The 21,075-nt window shown below is 34.8% G+C and overlaps 1 protein-coding gene across 19 annotated transcripts; it reads left to right on the top strand.

The window, feature by feature from the left end:
- The first annotated feature begins 1,759 nt into the window (after positions 1–1,759).
- LOC107870394 (uncharacterized protein At4g14342) lies at positions 1,760–21,023 on the top strand. 19 transcript variants are annotated; one of them, XR_007055452.1, is made up of 6 exons: positions 1,760–1,874; positions 2,891–3,001; positions 10,808–10,855; positions 16,659–16,744; positions 19,939–20,071; positions 20,817–20,842. XR_007055452.1 is itself a non-coding variant. In XM_016716912.2 (4 exons), exons 1-4 carry the CDS (start codon positions 16,176–16,178, stop codon positions 20,862–20,864), a joined length of 264 nt encoding a protein of 87 aa, XP_016572398.2. In that variant the 5' UTR covers positions 15,901–16,175; the 3' UTR covers positions 20,865–21,023. The 19 variants fall into 19 exon arrangements, 4 of the variants coding, with proteins under 4 accessions (XP_016572398.2, XP_016572397.2, XP_047268549.1 ...); XR_001674135.2 differs by lacking the exon at positions 10,808–10,855; XR_007055453.1 differs by lacking the exons at positions 16,659–16,744; positions 19,939–20,071; positions 20,817–20,842 and adding an exon at positions 11,438–12,285.
- Positions 21,024–21,075: the final 52 nt, after the last annotated feature.

Below are 21,075 nucleotides of genomic sequence, written 5' to 3'. Positions count from 1 at the left end.
CCCAGAGTTGGTGAGTCCTCATGGTTCAAGGACCTAGTATCTCAAATTTTCAGTTACTATTTCTTTCAGTTAGCCGAGTAAGTTGGGGGCTTATCCCAATGGCTCTCTAGTTCATTATTGAGTAGAGGTTTGTCAGACTAGACTTGTGGTTGAAGTATTTCGGATTTATTCTCAGCATTTGATATTTCAGATTATGTTTTCCCTTCATTTCAGCTTTGTGTTGGTATATAATAGTATTTTTTCTTGGTTTGTCATTCCAAAGTGAGAGATAGAGATAATATCAGGCTCAAAGGGTTAGCTTGGGGCCACTTGTAGCCTTAAGCACCGTGTGACGCTCTGGGATGTGATTTCGGGGCATTACAAATTACAAATCTATAATCTATAATCTATCTATAATCTATCTATATCTATAATATATTAAAAGTGTGAAGATCCTTAGAAAAGTGATTTGAACTTTTTGTCGTTCATTAAGAGACTCTCCTTTAGACAAAACTGTCTTTTCACTATTCAATTTATTATTTAATTATTTTTATTATACTAACTAGACTCCTAAAATATATGAGACTACTAAAATATATGGAAGGAGAATCAATTAATATTTTTCTTTGTACTGATCAATTAGAAAAATAATCCTAAAATAGGATTGAAAAATGCTCCTAAAATAGATCCTATTAAGAAAATACTTTTATAACTATTGAGATGCACGTTAAACTAGAGAAGAAATTTGTTTACTTATTGAAAAAATATGATTGATGCTCATCTAACTTGATTCGGTTGCATGTGTAGATTGGTGGATGCTTAATTTTCTAACCCTCAAGCTCTTCACTATTTTTGTCAACATAATAGAATTCAACCTATATATATATATATATATATATATATCTTCTTTGTTTTAATTCAAGTCATTCTTTAGTGTCAAAATTTTCACTCAGACAAGAGCTATAGAATTCAAGGTGTGTGTATATATATCTTCTTTGTTTTCATTCAAGTCATTCTTTAGTGTCAAAATTTTCGCTCAAACAAGAATTATTTTCATCAAAACTGAAGCTTTGTGATCACTATTGTATTATTTTATTGTAGTTTACAGGTTGTAGATGAATTTATAGGTCGTAGATGAATTTATAGGTAGTAGATGAATTTACAAGTAGTAGATGAATGTCGGTCGACTTTGAGAAATTTTTTCAGGTAAAGGTTAGGTTTAACTATATTGTTTTTATATCTTTGTTTTGGGAATTTTTTTTGTAAAGGTAAAGTTTAGTTGTATTATTTTGATATCTCTGTTGTCGTATTATTTTGCTATAGTTTTTTAGGTGGTAGATGAGTATCGGACGGCTTTGAGAAAATTTCTGTATAAAGATTAGATTTAATTATATTATTTTGATGTCTCTATCATCGTGGTAGATAAATATCGATCGGCTTTGAGAAATTATTTTGATAAAGGTTAGGTTTAATTAAATACATTCTTTAAAAGATGTTGAATTTAATTATTGTATTCATTTTTATTATTTAAACAAATATTTTATTTAGTACAACGTTTGAACTCAATAAAATGAGATATATGTGCGAGGCGTGTACACTTAAACTAATATATATAAGTGCCCTGAAGCAAGGAGGTCTGGGTTGTCCACCCTGCTTGCATCAAGGGCATTTTCGTCATTTCACAGTTGCACCCAAGGGATTTTTCGTCTTTTTGATGATTTATTTGTCTGATTATTCCTAATACGTGTCTATCAAATTTTAGGTCCACTTAAACGTGGCAGTTGCTTAGGAGTCCACTTAAACATGGCAGTTGCTTAGAAGAGTAAATATGTCACAACTTTTTGGTAAAGATTACGAGAATTTCTTGCACCGAAGCTCCGCATTCGACATTCTCTGTGAGTTCCTTTCACTAATTACTTCAGCTGTTTGTTTGATCTGGACATTGTTGTTTTTGCTTTCTTATTTGTGCAACTTGCTTAGAAATTCACTACATCGAAGCTTGCGATTTCATGGTTTCTGTGAGTTCTCTTCACTGATCACTTTAGTTGTTTGGTTGATCTGGATGTTGTTGTTTTTCGTTTCTTAATTCTACAACTTGCTTAGTTTATTATTCGTTATTTGAATTGTCCTGCTGTTCTATTACCTATGTATTCTATCTGATGGTATGTGGTTTCACATCTGATAATTTTAGCTACGAAGTTTATTCATTTTTTTCTTATGATTGTGAAATTTGTGGGTCTGTCCTATTTTTAATTTCGTCTAAAAGTTGAAAAGGTTAGTGACGTTTAGGTTAAAAATTTCCCCAACCAATTGAATCGTCAACCTTTTATTATGTTGCTTCTTCGTGTAATGGTGTTGCTTGGAGGGGTTACCATTACAATTTTGCGAGGTTGCAAGTATCCTAACTTATTCCTGCTGCTTCTACATCAACCGGGTGAGATGTTTATTCTTAATAAGATATTTTAAATTCAAGTATCCTTGAAATGAATTATTTTCTTGCCAATGCTATCTCTAAAGTGGACCTCATGCGCGAATTTGACTAAAATCAGACTTCAGGCAAATAATAAACACCTAATAGGAAACACAAAAACCGTATCTCCGCTTGGATATCCACATTTGGATCCTGTCGGTTTTTAATCAAGTGCTTACTATCACGTCAAAAGTTGTAATTTAGGCTTTTATATGAAATGGTCACATGCGCCAATATGGTATTAGCACGGACATTCATCTAGAAATATACCGTGTTATAGGTCTTAAACTTTTACAAGCAACCAACTAAAGATAAACTACAGTGGATATACTTGAAATTCACCTTCCTTATAAACCTTCTTCATATTGGTTTTGTGTAGTGGCAAACTTTGTGTTATCGTACTAAATTCACTTTTATAACCAATTTTAATACTTTCTGTAGAGTTGAAGCTGCCTATGTTGCACATCCACAGCTGGTGTAGTTATAAGCTTGGTGAAATTGTCTCAATAATTGTTTCTTCTAAATTACCAAAGATCAAAGCACTGGTTACAGGTAGAACTATTCTTTAACAATCACATTTACTGTCCTCAATTTGATAAGACCTCTTGCTAATTGGGAACGAACATTCTGGAAAAAGAACAATGGGATTTCATTATTATATTGTGGCGTTTGAGCTCCAGGTGTCTCATTGAAGGCTCTATGGGCACGTTGGTTTTTAATTTCCCCCACTCTTTTGCCGACCTCTTTCCATCTGAAACTAAGGTCTATGGCACTTCACTGCTCGGAGCGGTGAAGAAATAAAGAGATCTATCATTTTTTCTTTGACTTCAACGTCATTCTTCCTGATAAGTTTCCTTTACCTCCACTATATTACTGTATTACTCAAGTTTTGGTTTTAGTAGCTTTTCAGTGTTGGAAACTTTTGTTCCGATGAATTTTGTTGGCGGCCTTTGTGTTTTGAAAATTGGGTAACTTCTCTTGCCGAATTTTGATGCTGGGTTTTGCTTTTCGAGTGTTACTTAGCTTTTACTGCTAAATTTTGTGGATGATTTGGCTTTTAAGTAGCTTTTACAGTTGAATTTTGATGCTTTGGCTTTGCAAGTCTTGCCGGTTGCTAGAAAACTCTTACAATTTTATTTCAATGAGTACCCTTAAAGTTAGACGAGCAACAAGGTTTGTGGACTCTCCAGAAAGATTTGCCTTTGCCTTTAAGTATGTTGTTTCAGGCTTACAGTGTTGCTTCCTTTTTCTTTCAATGATGGAAATTGTATATGAACATATTTGGAAAGTTCTGCGGCATGTATGATGTAACAACAAAAAGTAAATTGTTACAAAAAAATTGGAGAACATACAACTAATGTTTCGTAAAGATTTTTTATCCTAATGTCTCCTCCATATACTGGAAGGCTCCTTAATTGGCAGTTTCTCCTGATTTTGACATCAAAAAGATTGGTATAAGCTCCTTATACAGGAAGGATCCTTAATTGGCAGTTTTGTTGGGTTCATAGTATATGAATGAAGTGTGAACAGAAAAATGGAGAGAAAAATGGTGGAGAAGAGGAGATACCAATTTGGAAAGAGTACTCCCAAAATTAGAAAGTTCACTAATTCTCCCACATTAGTGGGAGAAGAGAACTTTGTAGTGTTTATATTAATACACTAAATCCACATGGATAGTGAGGCAAGAACTAGGTGATGCCTTGCGCCGCCGCCGTCGCTCGCTCGGCTCGGATTCGGATTCGGTCAAATGACCAATCGATGAGATCTTTCTTTTTGGAAATATTTTATTTGACAGAAATAAAATCCGAGAAGTGTTTGAAACTCCATTTAAATATATATACAGTAATGTAGTAATCAGCAAGAACGTGAACAGTAGCTTCACGAATTGCTGCAACACTTCATTGAACTGACACACTTATTCACAAAATGACATGCCTGTTCAAGAACAGTCACATTGTTTGGCCGAATGGACATGAATTTTCAGAAAAGGTAGTACCTTTTAGATGAACCTTTGTCTCTTTTCAGAAGAGGCATCATTTGGCTATAAAAACCTGCTTTCATTCACAGGTTTTGGTACAGAAATTTTCAGATTAAAAAAATATTCTTCTTGTCTTAAAAATACTCTAAGTGTGATCATTCAAATCGTGAGTGTGTTCGAAGAATCCTCTTATTTGAGGTACCGCTATAGTCGGATTGAAGGTCATTTTATCCTGGGAGGAAGATTCCATAACCTCGGGTACAGTGAGGGAAATTATTCCTTAAGGAAAGTCCGTGAATTCGAATGACTTGGCCTTAGCTATTTCTGTTTCATCTTTATTTTCTGAAAAATAAATATACCTCTTGGAAAGGTCCTTTTGATCTTGTGTTGAGGGTATTTAAAACTTCGTTGTGTTCTTGTTTATACTTGAACACGAGTTGAAGTTGTTGTTCTATTATACAGATTCTACGTACCCGTATTGTGGAAAATAACAATCTTAAGGAATAATTTTACAGAATCTGTATTGCTTGTTTTTGGAGATTAAAGCTTAGGCTTTCTACTCCGCTTGAATTTAACTAGTGATTAGAAGACATAAAATCTTCATCACAAGTTGAGGTTCATTCGGTTGACGATTCGAAGTAATAAAAACTTCATCGTTAACTAGAAACAAGAAGAATTGTTTCAAGTTATTTAACTTTATAAATAGTATTCTGAAAAATATTAAGTTTTCTGTCTTGTGGTGACAGGAAAAATGACAACTGAAAGTCAAATGATGGACGTGACAACGTCTGTGGGGGAAAATAATATTGCCACATCAAGTCGCACAAATGCTCCGCCAACGATGGCACCGGTCGAGAAGGCCGGAAAATTTTCTGGCATTGACTTCAAGCGGTGGCAACAAAAGATGTTCTTTTAACTCACCACTCTATGTCTACAACGGTTCACTAGCGAAGACGATTCTGAGGTGCCCGAGGAACCTCAGACAAAGACCGCTTCGTTATTGTAGAAGCTTGAAAACATTTGGATTTCCTTTGCAGGAACTATATTCTGAGTGGTCTCCAAGACGACCTCTAAAATGTCTATAGTGAAACCAAGATATCAAAGGAACTGTGGGGGGCACTTGAACGGAAATATAAAACGGAGGATGCGGGAATTAAGAAATTCCTTGTTGCACGGTTCCTGGACTTCAAAATGATTGATAGCAAATCTGTTGTCTCTCAAGTACAGGAGTTGCAAGTCATCATACATGATCTCCTAGCAGAAGGTTTAATTGTGAATGATGCTTTCCAAGTACCAGCGATAGTTGAGAAGCTACCACCTTTGTGGAAAGACTTTAAAAACTACTTAAAGCATAAACGCAAGGAGATGACTGTTGAAGATCTTATTGTCCACTTCGTATTGAAAAGGACAATAAAGCTTCCGAAAGAAGGTCAAAGGGAAATTCTACAATGAATGGAGCACATATTGTAGAAGATGGCCAAAACAACTCGAAGAAAAGAAAGAAAGTTGAACATGGAAGCAATCAACCCAAGAAAAAGTTCAAGGAAAAATGCTTCAACTTTGGCAAAATTGGCCATAAGTCCACAGACTATCGAGCCCCGAAGAAAGGGAAGAAAAAGGACCAAGCGAATCTGATTGAGTCCAACAAATATTATGACGATCTGTGTGCTATGTTCACGGAACTTGGTGGGGAATCCACGCTAATGGTGGATGGATTCTGGTGCCACATGCCATGTTTGCGCAAACAAAGAGTTGTTCTCGTCATTTGCTCCAGCTCAAGTAGAAGAAATGCTTTACATGGCCAACTCCGCTACTGCTAAGGTGGAGGGAACAGGAAAAATTTGCCTAAAGATGACTTCCGGCAAGGTCTTGACACTGAACAATGTGTTATGTGTTCCGGGGTTACGTAGGAACTTAATTTCTGTTTCACTCCTAGATAAGAACGGATTCAAATGTGTAACCGTTTCTGGAAAAATTGTAGTTAGCAAAGGAGAAATGTATATAGGAAAAGGCTATCTCACGGAGGGCCTTTATAAGATGAATATAATGACTGTTGAAATGAATAAAAGTTCGAATTCGTCTTATTTGCTTGAGTCTTATGATTTATGGCATGAACGTTTGGGCCATGTTAATTACAAAACGTTACGAAAACTAATTAACTTAGAAGTTTTGCCAAACTTTGAGTGCAATAAATCAAAGTGTCAAACGTGTGTAGAATTGAAGTATGCAAAGCATCCTTATAAGTCCTTTGAAAGGAATTCCAATCCCCTAGATTTAATACACACTGACGTTTGTGATATAAAGTCAACACCATCTCGTGGTGGGAAGAAGTATTTCATAACTTTTATTGACGATTGTACTAGATACTGTTATGTCTACTTGCTAAATAGTAAGGATGAAGCAATAGATGCATTTAGGCAATATAAAATTGAAGTTGAAAATCAGTTAGACAAAAAGATCAAAATGAAAAAATGATAAGAAGTGATAGGGGCGGAGAATATGAATCTCCCTTTACGCAAATATGTGTAGAGAATGGAATGATCCTTCAAACTACGGCCCCGTATTCACCTCAATCTAATGGAATTGCGGAAAGAAAAAATCGAACTTTGAAGGAAATGATGAATGCCTTACTTATATGTTCTGATTTACCGCAAAACTTATGGGGGGAGGCTATCCTTACGGCCAATCATATACTCAACAGAGTTCCCCATAGTAAGACACAATCAATTTCTTACGAAAACTGGAAAGGAAGGAAACCTAACTTGAAATATTTCAAAGTGTGGGGGTGTCTAGCGGAGTTTCAAGTTCCTATACCTAAAAGGGTTAATATAGGACCTAAAACGGTGGACTGCGTGTTCATAGGGTATGCTAAAAGTAGTAAAGCATGTCGATTTTTGGTTCATAAATCCGAACATCCGGATATTAATGAAAATACGGTAATTGAATCAGACAATGCTGAATTCTTTGGAAACATTTACCCGTATAAAATTAGACATGAACAGTCTAGTGGAGGATCTAAACGACCAAGTGAGAATGTACATAATGAAGAAAATCCAAGACTTAGTACACGTCAAAGAACGTCAACTTTGTTTGGGTCGGATTTTGTAACATTTCTCTTAGAAAATGAGTCTCAAACATTTAGGGAAGCGATGGCATCTTTGGACTCATCCTTTTGGAAAGAGGCAGTCAATAGTGAGATAGATTTAATCTTAAGCAACAATATATGGGAATTGGTTGACCTTCCTACAGGAAATAAACCTTTAGGTTCTAAGTGGATCTTCAAAAGGAAAATGAAGGTGGATGGTACTATTGATAAATACAAGGCAAGACTTGTAGTAAAAGGCTTCAAACAAAAGGAAGGCCTTGATTACTTTGATACATACTCGCCAGTAACAAGGATAACCTCGATTCGAATGTTAATTGCCTTGGCGGCGGTATATGATCTTCAAATTCATCAAATGGATGTGAAGACCGCATTTCTAAATGGAGATTGGAGAAAGAAATATACTTGGAACAACCTGAGGGTTTTGTGGTTTCAGGAAAAGAAAATAAGGTGTGTAAACTTGTTAAGTCACTTTATGGACTAAAACAAGCACCTAAACAATGGCATGCGAAGTTTGACCAAACCATGTTGGCAAACGGAATCAAAATAAATGAATGTGATAAATGTGTATATATTAAAGACACACCAAATCACCAAGTCATTGTTTGCTTATATGTGGATGCTATGTTGATCATCAGTAGAGACATTTCTGACATAAATGCAACAAAACGAATGCTCGAGAGTAAGTTTGATATGAAGGACCTTGGAGTTGCAGATGTGATCTTAGGTATAAGAATCCATCGAACTCCACAAGGGTTGGCATTGTCACAGTCTCATTATATCAAAAAGGTACTTGACAAGTTCAAGTATATGGAATTTGGTATTGCCAAGACTCTATTGGATGCGAGCTTTGCACTTCAAAAGAATGAAGGTGAAAGTGACTCGCAATTGGAGTACGCAAGAGTATTGAGATGTTTAATGTATATAATGAATTGTACACGACCAGACATAGCATGCGCTATCAGTAAATTGAGTCGGTACACGAGTAATCCCAACAAAACTCACTGGATATGAAAAGAGTTCTGGGGTATCTTAAATACACTCAAAATTATGCTTTGCATTATAATAAATATCCTACGGTACTTGAAGGATATAGTGATGCAAATTGGATCACCGGATTGAACGAAGTAAAATCCACAAGTGGATATGTATTTACTATCGGTGGAGGAACAGTCTCTTGGAGATCATCCAAACAGATGTGTATTGCTCGCTCTACAATGAAATCTGAATTTATCGCATTAGATAAAGCTAGTGAAGAAGCAGAATGAGTCCGAAATTTCTTGGAAGATATTCCGTATTAGCCCAAGCCAGTGACACCAGTATGTATACACTGTGATAGCCAAGCGACAATAGTAAGGCAGGGAGCATGATGTATAATGGTAAATCTCGTCATATAAGACGAAGACATAATACCGTTAGAGAACTTCTCTCTAGTGGAATTATCACTGTAGACTATATAAAGTCAAAGGATAATATGTCGGATCCACTTACAAAAAGCCTATCTAGAGTAGGAGTAGAAAGGACATCCAAAGGAATGGGTTTAAGGCCTAGGACAAGTCAGCATAGCGGTAACTCTACCTAGCTGACTGGAGATCCCAAGAGCTAGGTTCAAGGAGATCAAACAAAGTTGTGTCTGACAGGTTCAACATTGTCAATTACCCAACCTATTCTCATGATGTAGACAATGTATAGTAAACAAGGATAAGTCTTAAGGCGAAAAGTCTTTTAATGATTATCTGAATTTGACCGATTTGATCAAATAGTTTAATCTATAGGATTGAACGTTTAGAAATCACCTATGTGTGGGCGAAGTGGAAGCCGCTTCAAAGAGAATGTTAGTAAAGGTCTATTCTCTAAGCTCTCATGAAAACCGGGACGTGTTCATGGCTGAAAAGAACAAAATCGTAAGAACCATAAACTGTAAAAAGCTGGTTGTGTGACATGTGTTGTCTAGGTGTACATTAAAGCTCGACGGTTCAAAGATATCAAATCTACCGATTGACCGAGTGTATCCGATGTATGTTCACTACGGCAAGTTCAAAGGAAACCTACCCACCTATCCAGATGCAATCAGTCTTTGCTTGATGATCACATGCTTGTCCGTAAAAGTTTTACGAAAAATAGCCATACTCCATTCATGTGGGGGATTGTTGGGTTCATAGTAAATGAATGAAGTGTGAATGAAAAAATGGAGAGAAAAATGGTGGAGAAGAGGAGATACCAATTTGGAAAGAGTACTCCCAAAATTAGAAAGTTCACTAATTCTCCCACATTGGTGGGAGAAGAGAACTTTATAGTGTTTATATTAATGAACACTAACTCCACATGGATAGTGAGGCAAGAACTAGGTGATGCATCGCGCCGTCATCGTCGCTCGGCTCGAATTCGGATTTGGTCAAATGATCGATCGATGAGATCTTTCTTTTTGGACAAATTTTATTTGACAGAAATAAAATCCGAAAAGTGTTTGAAACTCCATTTAAATATATATACAGTAATGCAGTAATCAGTAGGAACGTGAACAGTAGCACTGTTACGTGAACAGTAGCACTATTTTACGTGAACAGTTGCACTGCTTCATGAATTGCTGCAACGCTTCATTGAACTGACACACTTATTCACGAAATGACATGCCTGTTCAAGAACAGTCACACTGTTTGGCCGAATGGACATGAATTTTCAGAAAAGGTAGTACCTTTTAGACGAACCTTTGTCTCTTTTCAGAAGAGGCATCATTTGGCTATAAAAACCTGCTTTCATTTATAGGTTTTGGTACATAAATTTTCAGATTAAAAAAACATTCTTCTTGTCTTAAAAATACTCTAAGTGTGATCATTCAAACTGTGAGTGTGTTCGAAGAATCCGCCTATTTGAGGTACCGCTATAGTTGGATTGAAGGCCATTTTATCCTGGGAGGAAGATTCCATAACCTCGAGTACAGTGAGGGGAATTATTCCTTTAAGGAAAGTCCGTGAATTCGGACGACTTGGCCTTAGCTATTTCTGTTTCATCTTTATTTTCTGAAAAATAAATATACCTCTTGGAAAGGTCCTTTTGATCTTGTGTTGAGGGTATTTAAAACTTCATTGTGTTCTTGTTCATACTTGAACACGAGTTGAAGTTGTTGTTCTGTTATACAGATTCTACTTACCCGTATTGTGGAAAATAACAATTTCTCCTGATTTTGACATCAAAGGATTGGTATAAGCTGCATTAGCTCGCTGATTCCCATTCATGTCAGGTGATTTGATTTTACCCTGGTGTTAACTATCAGCAGGTAACAGCGAAGGTGGAGCAAAAATGACTGGAAGTATGCAACTAATGCGTGAGTTCTGTGATCTCTCAACCACTGCATTGCATATGAGGTTATTGTTTCGTAGTATTTTCCCACTTTGGGTTTTAAGTGGGAATAGTTATCTTTAGCCATCATATCAGTATGATTTACAAGTTGAATGGCTTAATCTATCTGGAGGTGCGTCTGCGGAACTGATAATTTTCAGTTTAATATATCCAAAGAGTATTCTTCTGAAGGGATTTACTTATTTACTTATGTTTCCTCGGAGATTCTTCGTTTTATGCTAAATATCAACAATTAAGGTGCAGTGACTGAAGAGGTGCCGCTGACTGAAGGTGCTTTATTCTATGATGTCACCTTTATGTGATTCTGTTCTCGAGCAGACCTTGAACCCGAGACTCCTGTACTCTTCTCGGAGTAGATAGATTTTTGGGATTTTCATTTTTCCCCAGTTAAATTGATGTCGAAGTAAGCATTTTGGTGTTTTATTCAGTCACTGAGTTAATGGTTAAGACATCATATATTTCTACTATTCCATGAGGTTGGTCCTTGGAATAAGCAACTAATTCGTGGTATAAAGAAGTTTATACGTAAATGATGATTTTTTGTTAGTTTGAGCCGATAATTAAACTTCAAGAATGGATGCTCCTATGAAGAAACCTCAGTCTAATGGACAGAAAACCTTAATCAGTGATGACCTTTTTGGCTAAGAGGCTAAAATCCAGGAGCGTCAACACAGATATAGAGAAAGTAAACATCATAAAGCTGATAAAACGGAGGTGCTGGGCACAAACCAACTAGCTTCATTACCGGTGGAGGTGCCTGTAATTTTTGCTCCTCAGGATAGTGCACAGCCAGTGAATGTTGCTCCTCTGGACTCTTTGACTTCAGTAACTGTCACTTCACTGGATGACTCAATGCCAATGAATGTTGCTCACCTGGATTCTTCGGTTCCAGTAAAAGTGGACTCTTCAATCCAGTGAATGTCGCTCCCCGAGCATATGTAATGCAGCGGATGTTGCTTCTAGAGATTGTGTGATGACATTGTGTGCTGCTCATCGGGAATCTGTCACCTGTATTTACTATACGCGGAATTGGAAAAGGGATGCCCAATATGCCCATGCAGTGAGACAGAATGAAGTTAATACTAATGGTGCAGTTTCACCAAAGTTATTTCAGCTGGTGGAAGTCAAGTACCATCGTTATCTCGAGTTGAATAGCCGGATGTAGCGTTGGGTAATGTGCTTGCTTTACCTATAACTGCATGGAAAAATAAAGGAACACCCAAATCTATTCCCAGCAGGAGAAATTGGAACGCAGAAGGTAGAAATAACAAGAGCTGAAATCGTATGGGAATTTTATTTTTTTTTGGTGGGTTTTGTTTGTAGCTATTAGTTTTGTACGTCACAATTAGAATTATATCATAGTTTTTTGGGTTTAAATCTAATTTTAACATAAAAGTTCAGTGTGTTAGCGTCATTTGTTGTTGATCTTTTGTCTCCATGGTCACTGTTGTTGGGCCTGCCCTAGCGCGGACTTCTACCTCTAGTATTACATATATTTTAAATATATCATGCTCATAATTATTTCATGATACATACTTTGGTAGGTCAGTTATTATCATGATCATAATTAATTCAGGATATATAAGTTAATTCATAATACATCATCTCACGCACAAGTTTCTTATATATTAATTTTTGAATACATACAGAATATGAGATGAGATGTAACTAAATAAAAGATATAGGATATTACGTGGATATGGTAAGATAGTGTTGTGTAAATACTATTCACTATCCTATGCATTTTTGAAGACATTAAATTTACTTTGATATAATAAAATTACTTCTATTATTTATTATTATTTCCTCCGTTCTTCTTTACTTATTTTTTAGAGTTAATACATAAAAATGATCCTAAACTTGACATCAAATTATAATTTTGACCTTAAACTTTGACAGTGCACAAATATAATCTTTAACTATTCAAAACTGCACAAATATGACTTTCAATCCTACGTGGCAAAACGCGTGTTCAACATGCAAAACTGGGCGCGTCCAGCTTAAAATCTAAGGGCGTAATACATAAATATGATCTTAAACTTTGACAGTGCACAAATATGACCTTTAAATGACTTTTCACTATTATTTTTTTAATTATTTTTGGCTCAAAGATGAAAATGGCATCTAATTTCTTTTGTCATTGCGGAAAAAAAGCAATATTGAAGATTTATTAATTAGGTGGGTCAGCCTCATACGAAAAAATCGCGCGGGTATATATATATATATTATAAAGCAGAGGGGGAATTTAAATTATATAATATATCTAAATATAATTTATTTAAATATTAAATTAAAGATGAAACTATACTAATAATAAAAGAATTATAGTTTTAATAAAATGCTATTAAATTAACGTTATTAAGGATAGTAGTAGTAGTATATTAAATTAACGTTATCAAATTAACGTTATTACAATGTTATTAAATTAACGTTATTAAAACATTATTAAATTAATGTAGGGGCGGACCTATGTGGTTGCCATGGGTTTCACCCGAACCCCCTCGGTAAAAAAATTGCGTTATATATATAAGGTAGAAAATCTATATTTATGTACGTATATTAATATTGAACCACATGAAACAAGACACTTAGATAGCCTAGTGGTGTTATTTGCTCTTCTTGGGCGCTTCCTTCAGCCTACTGCGCGGGTTCGATTTTTTAATTTAAAAAAAGTTAGGTGTTGCAACAACAACAACAACAACAACAACAACAATAACAACCGCCTTTTTAACACAAAAAGTAAAACTTTGACAGTGCGCAAATATGACCTTTAACTATTCAAAACTGCACAAATATGACCTCCCTCCAAGTTAGCCCTTTTAACAATGTGACACCGTGTGATTGGATTACCTTTCCACGTAGGCGTGAGTGAAACTCACGCATGGGGTTGCAAAATAGAAGGTCATATTTGTTCAGGTTTTGAATAGTTAAAGGTCCTATTTGTGCACTATCAAAGTTTAAGGTCAAAGTTATAATTTGGTGTTAAGTTTAGGGTCATTTTTATGTATTACTTCTATTTTTTATTAGCACAGGGATTAAGAAACATAACATGATTGAGATAATTTTGTCACATTACTCTTTCAATATAACAAATTTAATGTTTTGAGAAATGCATTAGATAATGAATCATATTTAATGTTAAGAGTAAAATGAATAGAAATAGGTAAATTATCATTTGATTTTATAATTTGTATAAGTATTGTTAGACATCTCAAAATTGAAAAACAGACAAATAAAATGAACAGAGAAAGTATTTTTAGGAAAAATAACATAAATATACACCTTTATAATATAAAAATATATCAAAAGCTAATTATGTATCTTTACAAGGAAAAAACATATCTTCGTTGGATGTATTTTGTATTTCGACATATTTAAAATTGAGAAAAATATATCGGGAACTAATTATGTATCTTTACAAGAAAAAAATATATCTTCATTAGATGTATTATGAATCTTGACATATTCAAATATATATATATATATATAGCGGGAGCTAGCTATTTATCTTTATAAATGAAAAGGGTATCTTCATTGAATATGTTGAGAGCTAATTATATATCTCAACGAACTCAAAATCGAGAATTAATAATTATATAAAATATTATTTTTTTTTGCAATTAAGCTTTAAATTATCGGATTTGTATTATTTATTTCTTTTTAATTGGTATGCCGGCTCAGTACAACTATTGATTGATAGAGGCAGTAATTTTCACAACAAATATGGGTTGTGGTGTAGTGGATAGGGTTGCTCCACCCTTAATCAGAGGTCGAGGGTTCGACTCTGGGTATGAAAAACTCTATTGGGAGTAGGGGTGGACATTCGGTATTCAGTTCGGTGTTTTCATAATTCGGGTTCAGTAATTCGATAATCGGTAATTAAAAGTAGATACCAAATACCATACCATTAAATTTCGGTTCGGTAATTCGGTAATCGGTAAATTAAATTTTGGTTCGGTACGAAATTCGGTGTTACCATATTAAAGTTGGACATGCTTGTAGTGATCCTATTTGGTGATAATAGTGGTGATTTTCAACCAATATTTTGAGAAGAATTCAATTTTATTTGGTAGTTTTACATCTCTGAATACAGAGTTTTACACCAGAAAAAATCAATTTTGTTTGATCTTGTTACACGTTGATACGTGTGGCTCAATTAATGAAACACCTTAAAACCTATGTTATTGTAGTTTGATCCAGCTCAAAAAATGGGAGAACTGGATGTAACACGAACAACATTTACATCAAATTAGATGTAACACGAATTGGATGTAACGAACTGGATTTAAATGTGATGTGAAGTCATAATATTACTTTTTATAAATGTGATGAAGAGCAATATATGTTATGTTCTCAACCAAGTGCTGAGTTTTGCTTTCATTTACTGTTGACATGTGAACACAAGGATTAAGAAGGCTTGACCAAGTCCCCTTGGTTAAAGCCATATTCCGACTTATGTTAGGAACATTAGAGTTGGGCAAGTATAGCCAATAATGGTGTTATGTATCATGTCATGAAGACTTTTTTTCTGTTGTCCCTTCCACGCCCTGATTTTTAGTCTTAGTGTGATATTTTCGTTAAAAGTTGTCATATGTTGGTTGCAAGGAAGTCTACTGTGTAAAGTTAAGAGTCTACTTTATTACTATGTTTAACAGTTCAAAATTTGCTTGAGCAATATTCACACAAGTATGTCACCTTTAGAGTGTGGACTAGATATGTGGCCTATGGATCACTTAACTATAATTGGATATTCGGAAAATGCCAAATGCCAAATGCTAGTAATATGTTTTACCAATCCTGAACTCAAATACCGTAATTTTAAAATTTTACTCCCAAATACTAAATTACCAAATACTAATTACCAAATTTTTCGATTCGATTTGATAATTCGGTTTTTGGTATTTTATGTCCACCCTTAGTTGGGAGCGCTGCCACCTTAATGAGCCTCTGAGTATGGAGAAAACTCTATTGGAGCGCTGCCACCTTAACAGGTCTCTGAGTATGAAGAAAACTCTGTTGGGAGCGCTGCCACCTTAATGAGCCTCTGAGTACGGAGAAAACTCTGTTGAGAGCGCTGCCACCTTAACGGGCCTCTGAGTACGAAAAAAACTCTGTTGGGAGCGCTGCCACCTTAATGAGCCCTGCAACGCATGATTCGAATTAGTCGAGATTTCAATGCGAGTACCGGATCCTGGATGGAAAACAAAAAAAAAACCTTCACAGCGAAGTGGGTCTGCCACCTTAATGGGACCTGCAAGGCATGATCCGGATTAATCGGGGCTTCAATGCAGGTTATTAACATAATTTCTTCTTCTAATTGTGCAAAAAAAATGCAGGTTATTAATGCATTCCTAAAGATCATGCATTCAATTTCGATTATCATATCATTTTGCTTCAAATTTTTCAAATATTATTTCAATTTTCCCCCCAAAACCGTAATTTCTACCCTCATGGGGTTTGAATGGCCTAAAACTTAGATATTTATGTGATTCTAAATCATTTCATTAAAGGTAAATGAGGAATTTTAAATTTAAATTGTTTCAATTTATACTAATGTGTACACTTCGTTTCTGTAACTTGGTTGTCAGATTCGATTATTATTATTATTCTTATCATCTTCCACCAAAACTCGAAATCTTTTTTGTTTCTCAGAACCCTAGTATTATATTTTTTGTTTAGTTTATATGTTTTAGTAATTTGTTTATTTGTTTGTTAATTTGTTGGTATGTATATGTGATTAAAATGTTTGTTATACTTTGTTGATATAGGCTAGTGACAGGTTCAATATCAACTCCCAGCTTGAGCACTTAAAAGCTAAATACGTTGGAACAGGACATACCGACTTGACTAGATTGTAAGTATTCTTTTTTTTTTTTTTTTGATGAAGTAAGTGAAATTCATCTGTTTACTTTGATTATCGCACTATTTTATTGTAGTTTTATTTTTTTTGGTAACAACCTCTCTACCTCGATAAAGTTTGTGTATACTCTATCGTCCCCAAACTGCACTCATGGGTAGGGGTGAACATTCGGTATTCGGTTCGATATTTTTAAAGTTTGAATTCGATAATTCGGTAATCAATATTTGAGAGTAGATACCACATACCATACTTTTAAACATTAGTTTGATAATTCGTTAGTCGGTAAATTAAACTTCGGATACCTTATTGAAATTGAAGATGTGCAAACTACATTTAAACTTCAAAGAGTATATTTAATAGAAATCCTTTTTAATATTCTTTTTTGCGCTTTTTACAAATATTTTACCAAGATTCAAAACATTCTTTGAAATGAGTATATCGGTATTCGGTAATTACCAAATACACAACGGTATTAATATTTTGTATCAAACCCAATTCTGAATACCGAAATGTTGAAATTTTATTCCTAAATTCCATACCAAATACCGAATTACCGAATACCAATTACCAATTTTTTTGATTCGGTTCGGTAGTTCGATTTTCGGTATTTTATGCCTAACTTTGCTTGTGGGATTGCACAGAATATGTTGTTATTGATGAATTAAGGGGAATTCATTAGAAGGCATCAATAATATGCAAGAAAGTATGGAAAAATAGGTAGTTAGCTCCATAACAAGTGGATCTATACTAAGTTTGGGGAGAGCTAATAAAATCGTTAAAGAGATTGACACAATTGATAGGGGGGAGGTAGTTCCAACTAATCAGATTAACTAAGCATCTAGCCTTGAGGATGGAGTAGGTTAGAGTTGAGATATCATCAGAACACCTTTGATTTCTTTATGTCGCAATGCACCAAAAAATTACTGTTGGTATTGTTCCCCATATCTTTTTGATGGTTTTGTGAACTCCCAAAAACACAAGCTTTCATAGGCTTGCCTTAATGTCTCTGGCATCACCCATTTTAGAAAAAGACTAGTATAGAAGAAGCTCCATGTCTGTTGTATGAGACAATTAAACAAGTTTTACTCGTCCATATTTACTTTAATCAATTTATGCATGAGATACTCATATTCACGCTTGAGCAGATGAGTTCTCATAATGAATTTTCATTTAGTGTAGAATTGAATGGTCACTTAGTTTTCAATCATCATCTGCAGTTCAAATGTTTAATCAAAAGTGGGAAATATCTCAATAGTTCATTCTATTAATGATTTTAGTTAAGTCTTAAGCTTTTTGTAAAAATAAACCAGATATGGGAGAGGAGAGGAAAACAACATTATTTCATATATTGAAAAAAGTTCACAATAATAAATTACAAGCCCGCAAGGGCATAATTCTCCCACTTGGCTTCAAGTAATTGAATATACACTTTAAAAGGTTGACTTGGACAAACCCGCATGATAAATATAAATTATTAATTAATTTATCCCCCTAAGGTTCTCGGAGAGAATCTGCTAAAATTGATTAAGCTTTCTAATTCAAGATTAAAATATAATTCGTCAATTCAACTCGTTTTAACGAAAAAAGGCGAACATTTTCAGGTATTGAAGCATTAAGAGACATTTTAAAGGTCTTAAACTCTCAATTTCTTCTCTCCTTCTCATCGTAAAGCCCTTTGATCCTTTAACAAATTTTGTATTGTCCTCGGGACATCATTCCATTGGGACTTCAGACTCCCGAAAATATGTTCTATGATGGCATACTCTTTTACATTGTCCTTTTGCTCGTCTTCGAGAACTTCCACTTGGAGTGCTTTGAGCTCGTCTCTGTCCAGCATCCGAAATAGGAACAAGGAAACAATAAAAATGGCTATACCATTCAATGTGACAAGATATGCCATAATTGAATTTCCAACATGTGAGAATTGTCTTGTTGAAAAAATTACACATAAACCATTTGGAAAGCCTAAGATAACAATAACAAAATGCTCAGTGTAATTTCACAAGTGGGGTGGGGTTTGAGAAGGGTAGGATGTACGGAAACCTTGCCCCTTCCTTGTGGGATAGAGAGGCTATTTCTAATAGACCCTCCACTCAAAAGAAGTAATCAAAGTAGTATTTGAAAGAAAATACTGACAACAAAAACAATATAAACAAAGCAAATAAAGTAATGGTAGTAGTAAGAATAAAAGAAGCAAATAAAGCAATAGCAGTTGTAAGAAATGGAGAATAAAGTCGCGGATGCATACTAAATCATACTACTAATAAGAAGAAAATTAGTAGAGGACACTCGCCCCTTGTTCGACTACTTCTTATCCTTGTATCACAATCCTCAACCTCCATACTTTCCTATCTATAGTTATGTCCTCAGTTAAGTGAAGATAGAGAGCTGAGTTCCCATTACATTATTTTGTTATGACATTTGTGGTTCAATGAATGTGAGGGCTAGATTTTGTGCTTTGCATTTTATCATATCTGTTAACGATTTCTCAAATTTTGTTACATCTCTTGGATTTCTTGTAAATCTGAAGCACTTCTATGCTTTAGAGTTGATAAAGGTTGTGAATATCCATCTAGTCAATTTGAAGAGTTATTTAGAGAAAAAGTCATTGTCTGACAATTAACTATTCCTTACATAGCGAAGATGAATTTACTTATCTCCTTCTGGAGAGATGCGTTATTGACTGCAGTCTACGTATTAAATAAAATGTCTTCTTACTTAGTATCTCCTTATGAGCTATGTACTGTCATAAGCGAAACCTGAATGATCTATGATCTTGGGTTTGTTGCATATGTAAAGATCGTTTTGGCAAGTTTGGAAAACCGAGTCCAAAAGGGAAGAAATATATCCTTTATAAGATACTATGAACACTCCGAAGGGTATGTTCCTTGGTGAATTGGATGATGGAAGTATTTCTGAAATTGAATTAGGATGCCACATTTCTAGAAAATGATTTTTCAAGGAAGCAGAGACTCTTTATGAAATGTTGAATCACAAGATGTCACATTTCCTTTTGGCATGTTTGTAAGTTAACTATTTCTGCATCCTTGAAGTTGAGGTTCTTTATTCTAACTATGGTTTTGTAGGTGGATCATCTATGTCTCTGTTTGACATTTATTGACTATGTTGAGATTTTATTATTATAGTATAATAACTGTGGAGATACTGATGTTTTGGATATTTTTTAGTTGGCTTAGTGAGTGGGCAGTGAACATTCAGTGTGACAGTTACGCATCCTATGTTGGACACTACCCAATATTGGCGTATTTTGCCATTTCAGAAAATGAATCAATTGGTAGAGAACGTTATAATTTTATGCAGGTTTGTGCTTGTTAAAAAGGCTTATCTTGTTTTCCAGTTTTGCAGCTACTTTGATTTCGGATCTTAATGTGCTGGCTTGCACTTCAAAAAAAATGCTGGTTTGCATAATGAATGGTTTCCTTCGTTTTTCGTTGTTGATTTGCATAATGAGTGAACTAAGTGCTTTTCTTTTAAGGTTCTGCATTCCCTTACCAACTAGTTAATAGAAGTTGCCGCTTTGATGTTAAGACTATAGGTTGCATAAGAGCACTGCATTTTTGTCGAAAGGATGATTTATTTGTAGAACAAGTTGTAACACTTCTTGATGCCTTTGATGTTTTGTGTCCTCTTTCAGTGATAGTATTTGGCCATTCAATCCAAGATTTTCTAGTGCTTTTTTAGGATGTGACTATCATGTGTTACATTGTGCACTTAAAGGATGCTCGAGAGCGATGGCTTCTTAGACATGGCTAGTAAGTAACTAAATATAAGGACTAAGACTCAGTAACTTTGTAGCAAAAGATCGAAAGAACCAACAACTTCATGAATATTTCAGTATTGATGAAAAAGCCTTAGCTCACGTAGAAGACAGAAAATTCGAATTTGCCGCGACTTTCCCAAGGAAAGAATAAAACAATTTGCCATTTTCTAACACAGAGAAAACTAAAGTAATGTGTCTCTATATGATATTTGTGATGATTATGCATCCCTTATTTTCTTCTTCTACAATTACTCTCAATTCCGTATCTACTCTTTCTTTGTGCAGAAAATGCTTTTGCCTTGTGGTCTTCCACCTGAAAGGGAAGATGATTAAGAGTTGCAACGGATAGCACCCTTCAGACTTGGACCTCTGTCGAGCCAAAACTGTTGATAGCGTGTAAGGTTGATAATATGAAAGACTTGACTTGTATTAATCTGACTAATTTAGCGAAAGCACATTCATGACTACACATTTTGAGTTGTTTTATTATGTTCAAGTGACCTGTATTTCAAGTTTAGTGGTTGTTTTTGCTCGAGTGCCAAAG

The sequence above is a fragment of the Capsicum annuum genome, chromosome 5 (genome assembly GCF_002878395.1).
Source record: "Capsicum annuum cultivar UCD-10X-F1 chromosome 5, UCD10Xv1.1, whole genome shotgun sequence".
Taxonomy (NCBI): Eukaryota; Viridiplantae; Streptophyta; class Magnoliopsida; order Solanales; family Solanaceae; genus Capsicum; species Capsicum annuum.
Note: the sequence above shows the minus strand (reverse complement) of the source record. Positions and strands in the feature narration are given on the sequence as shown.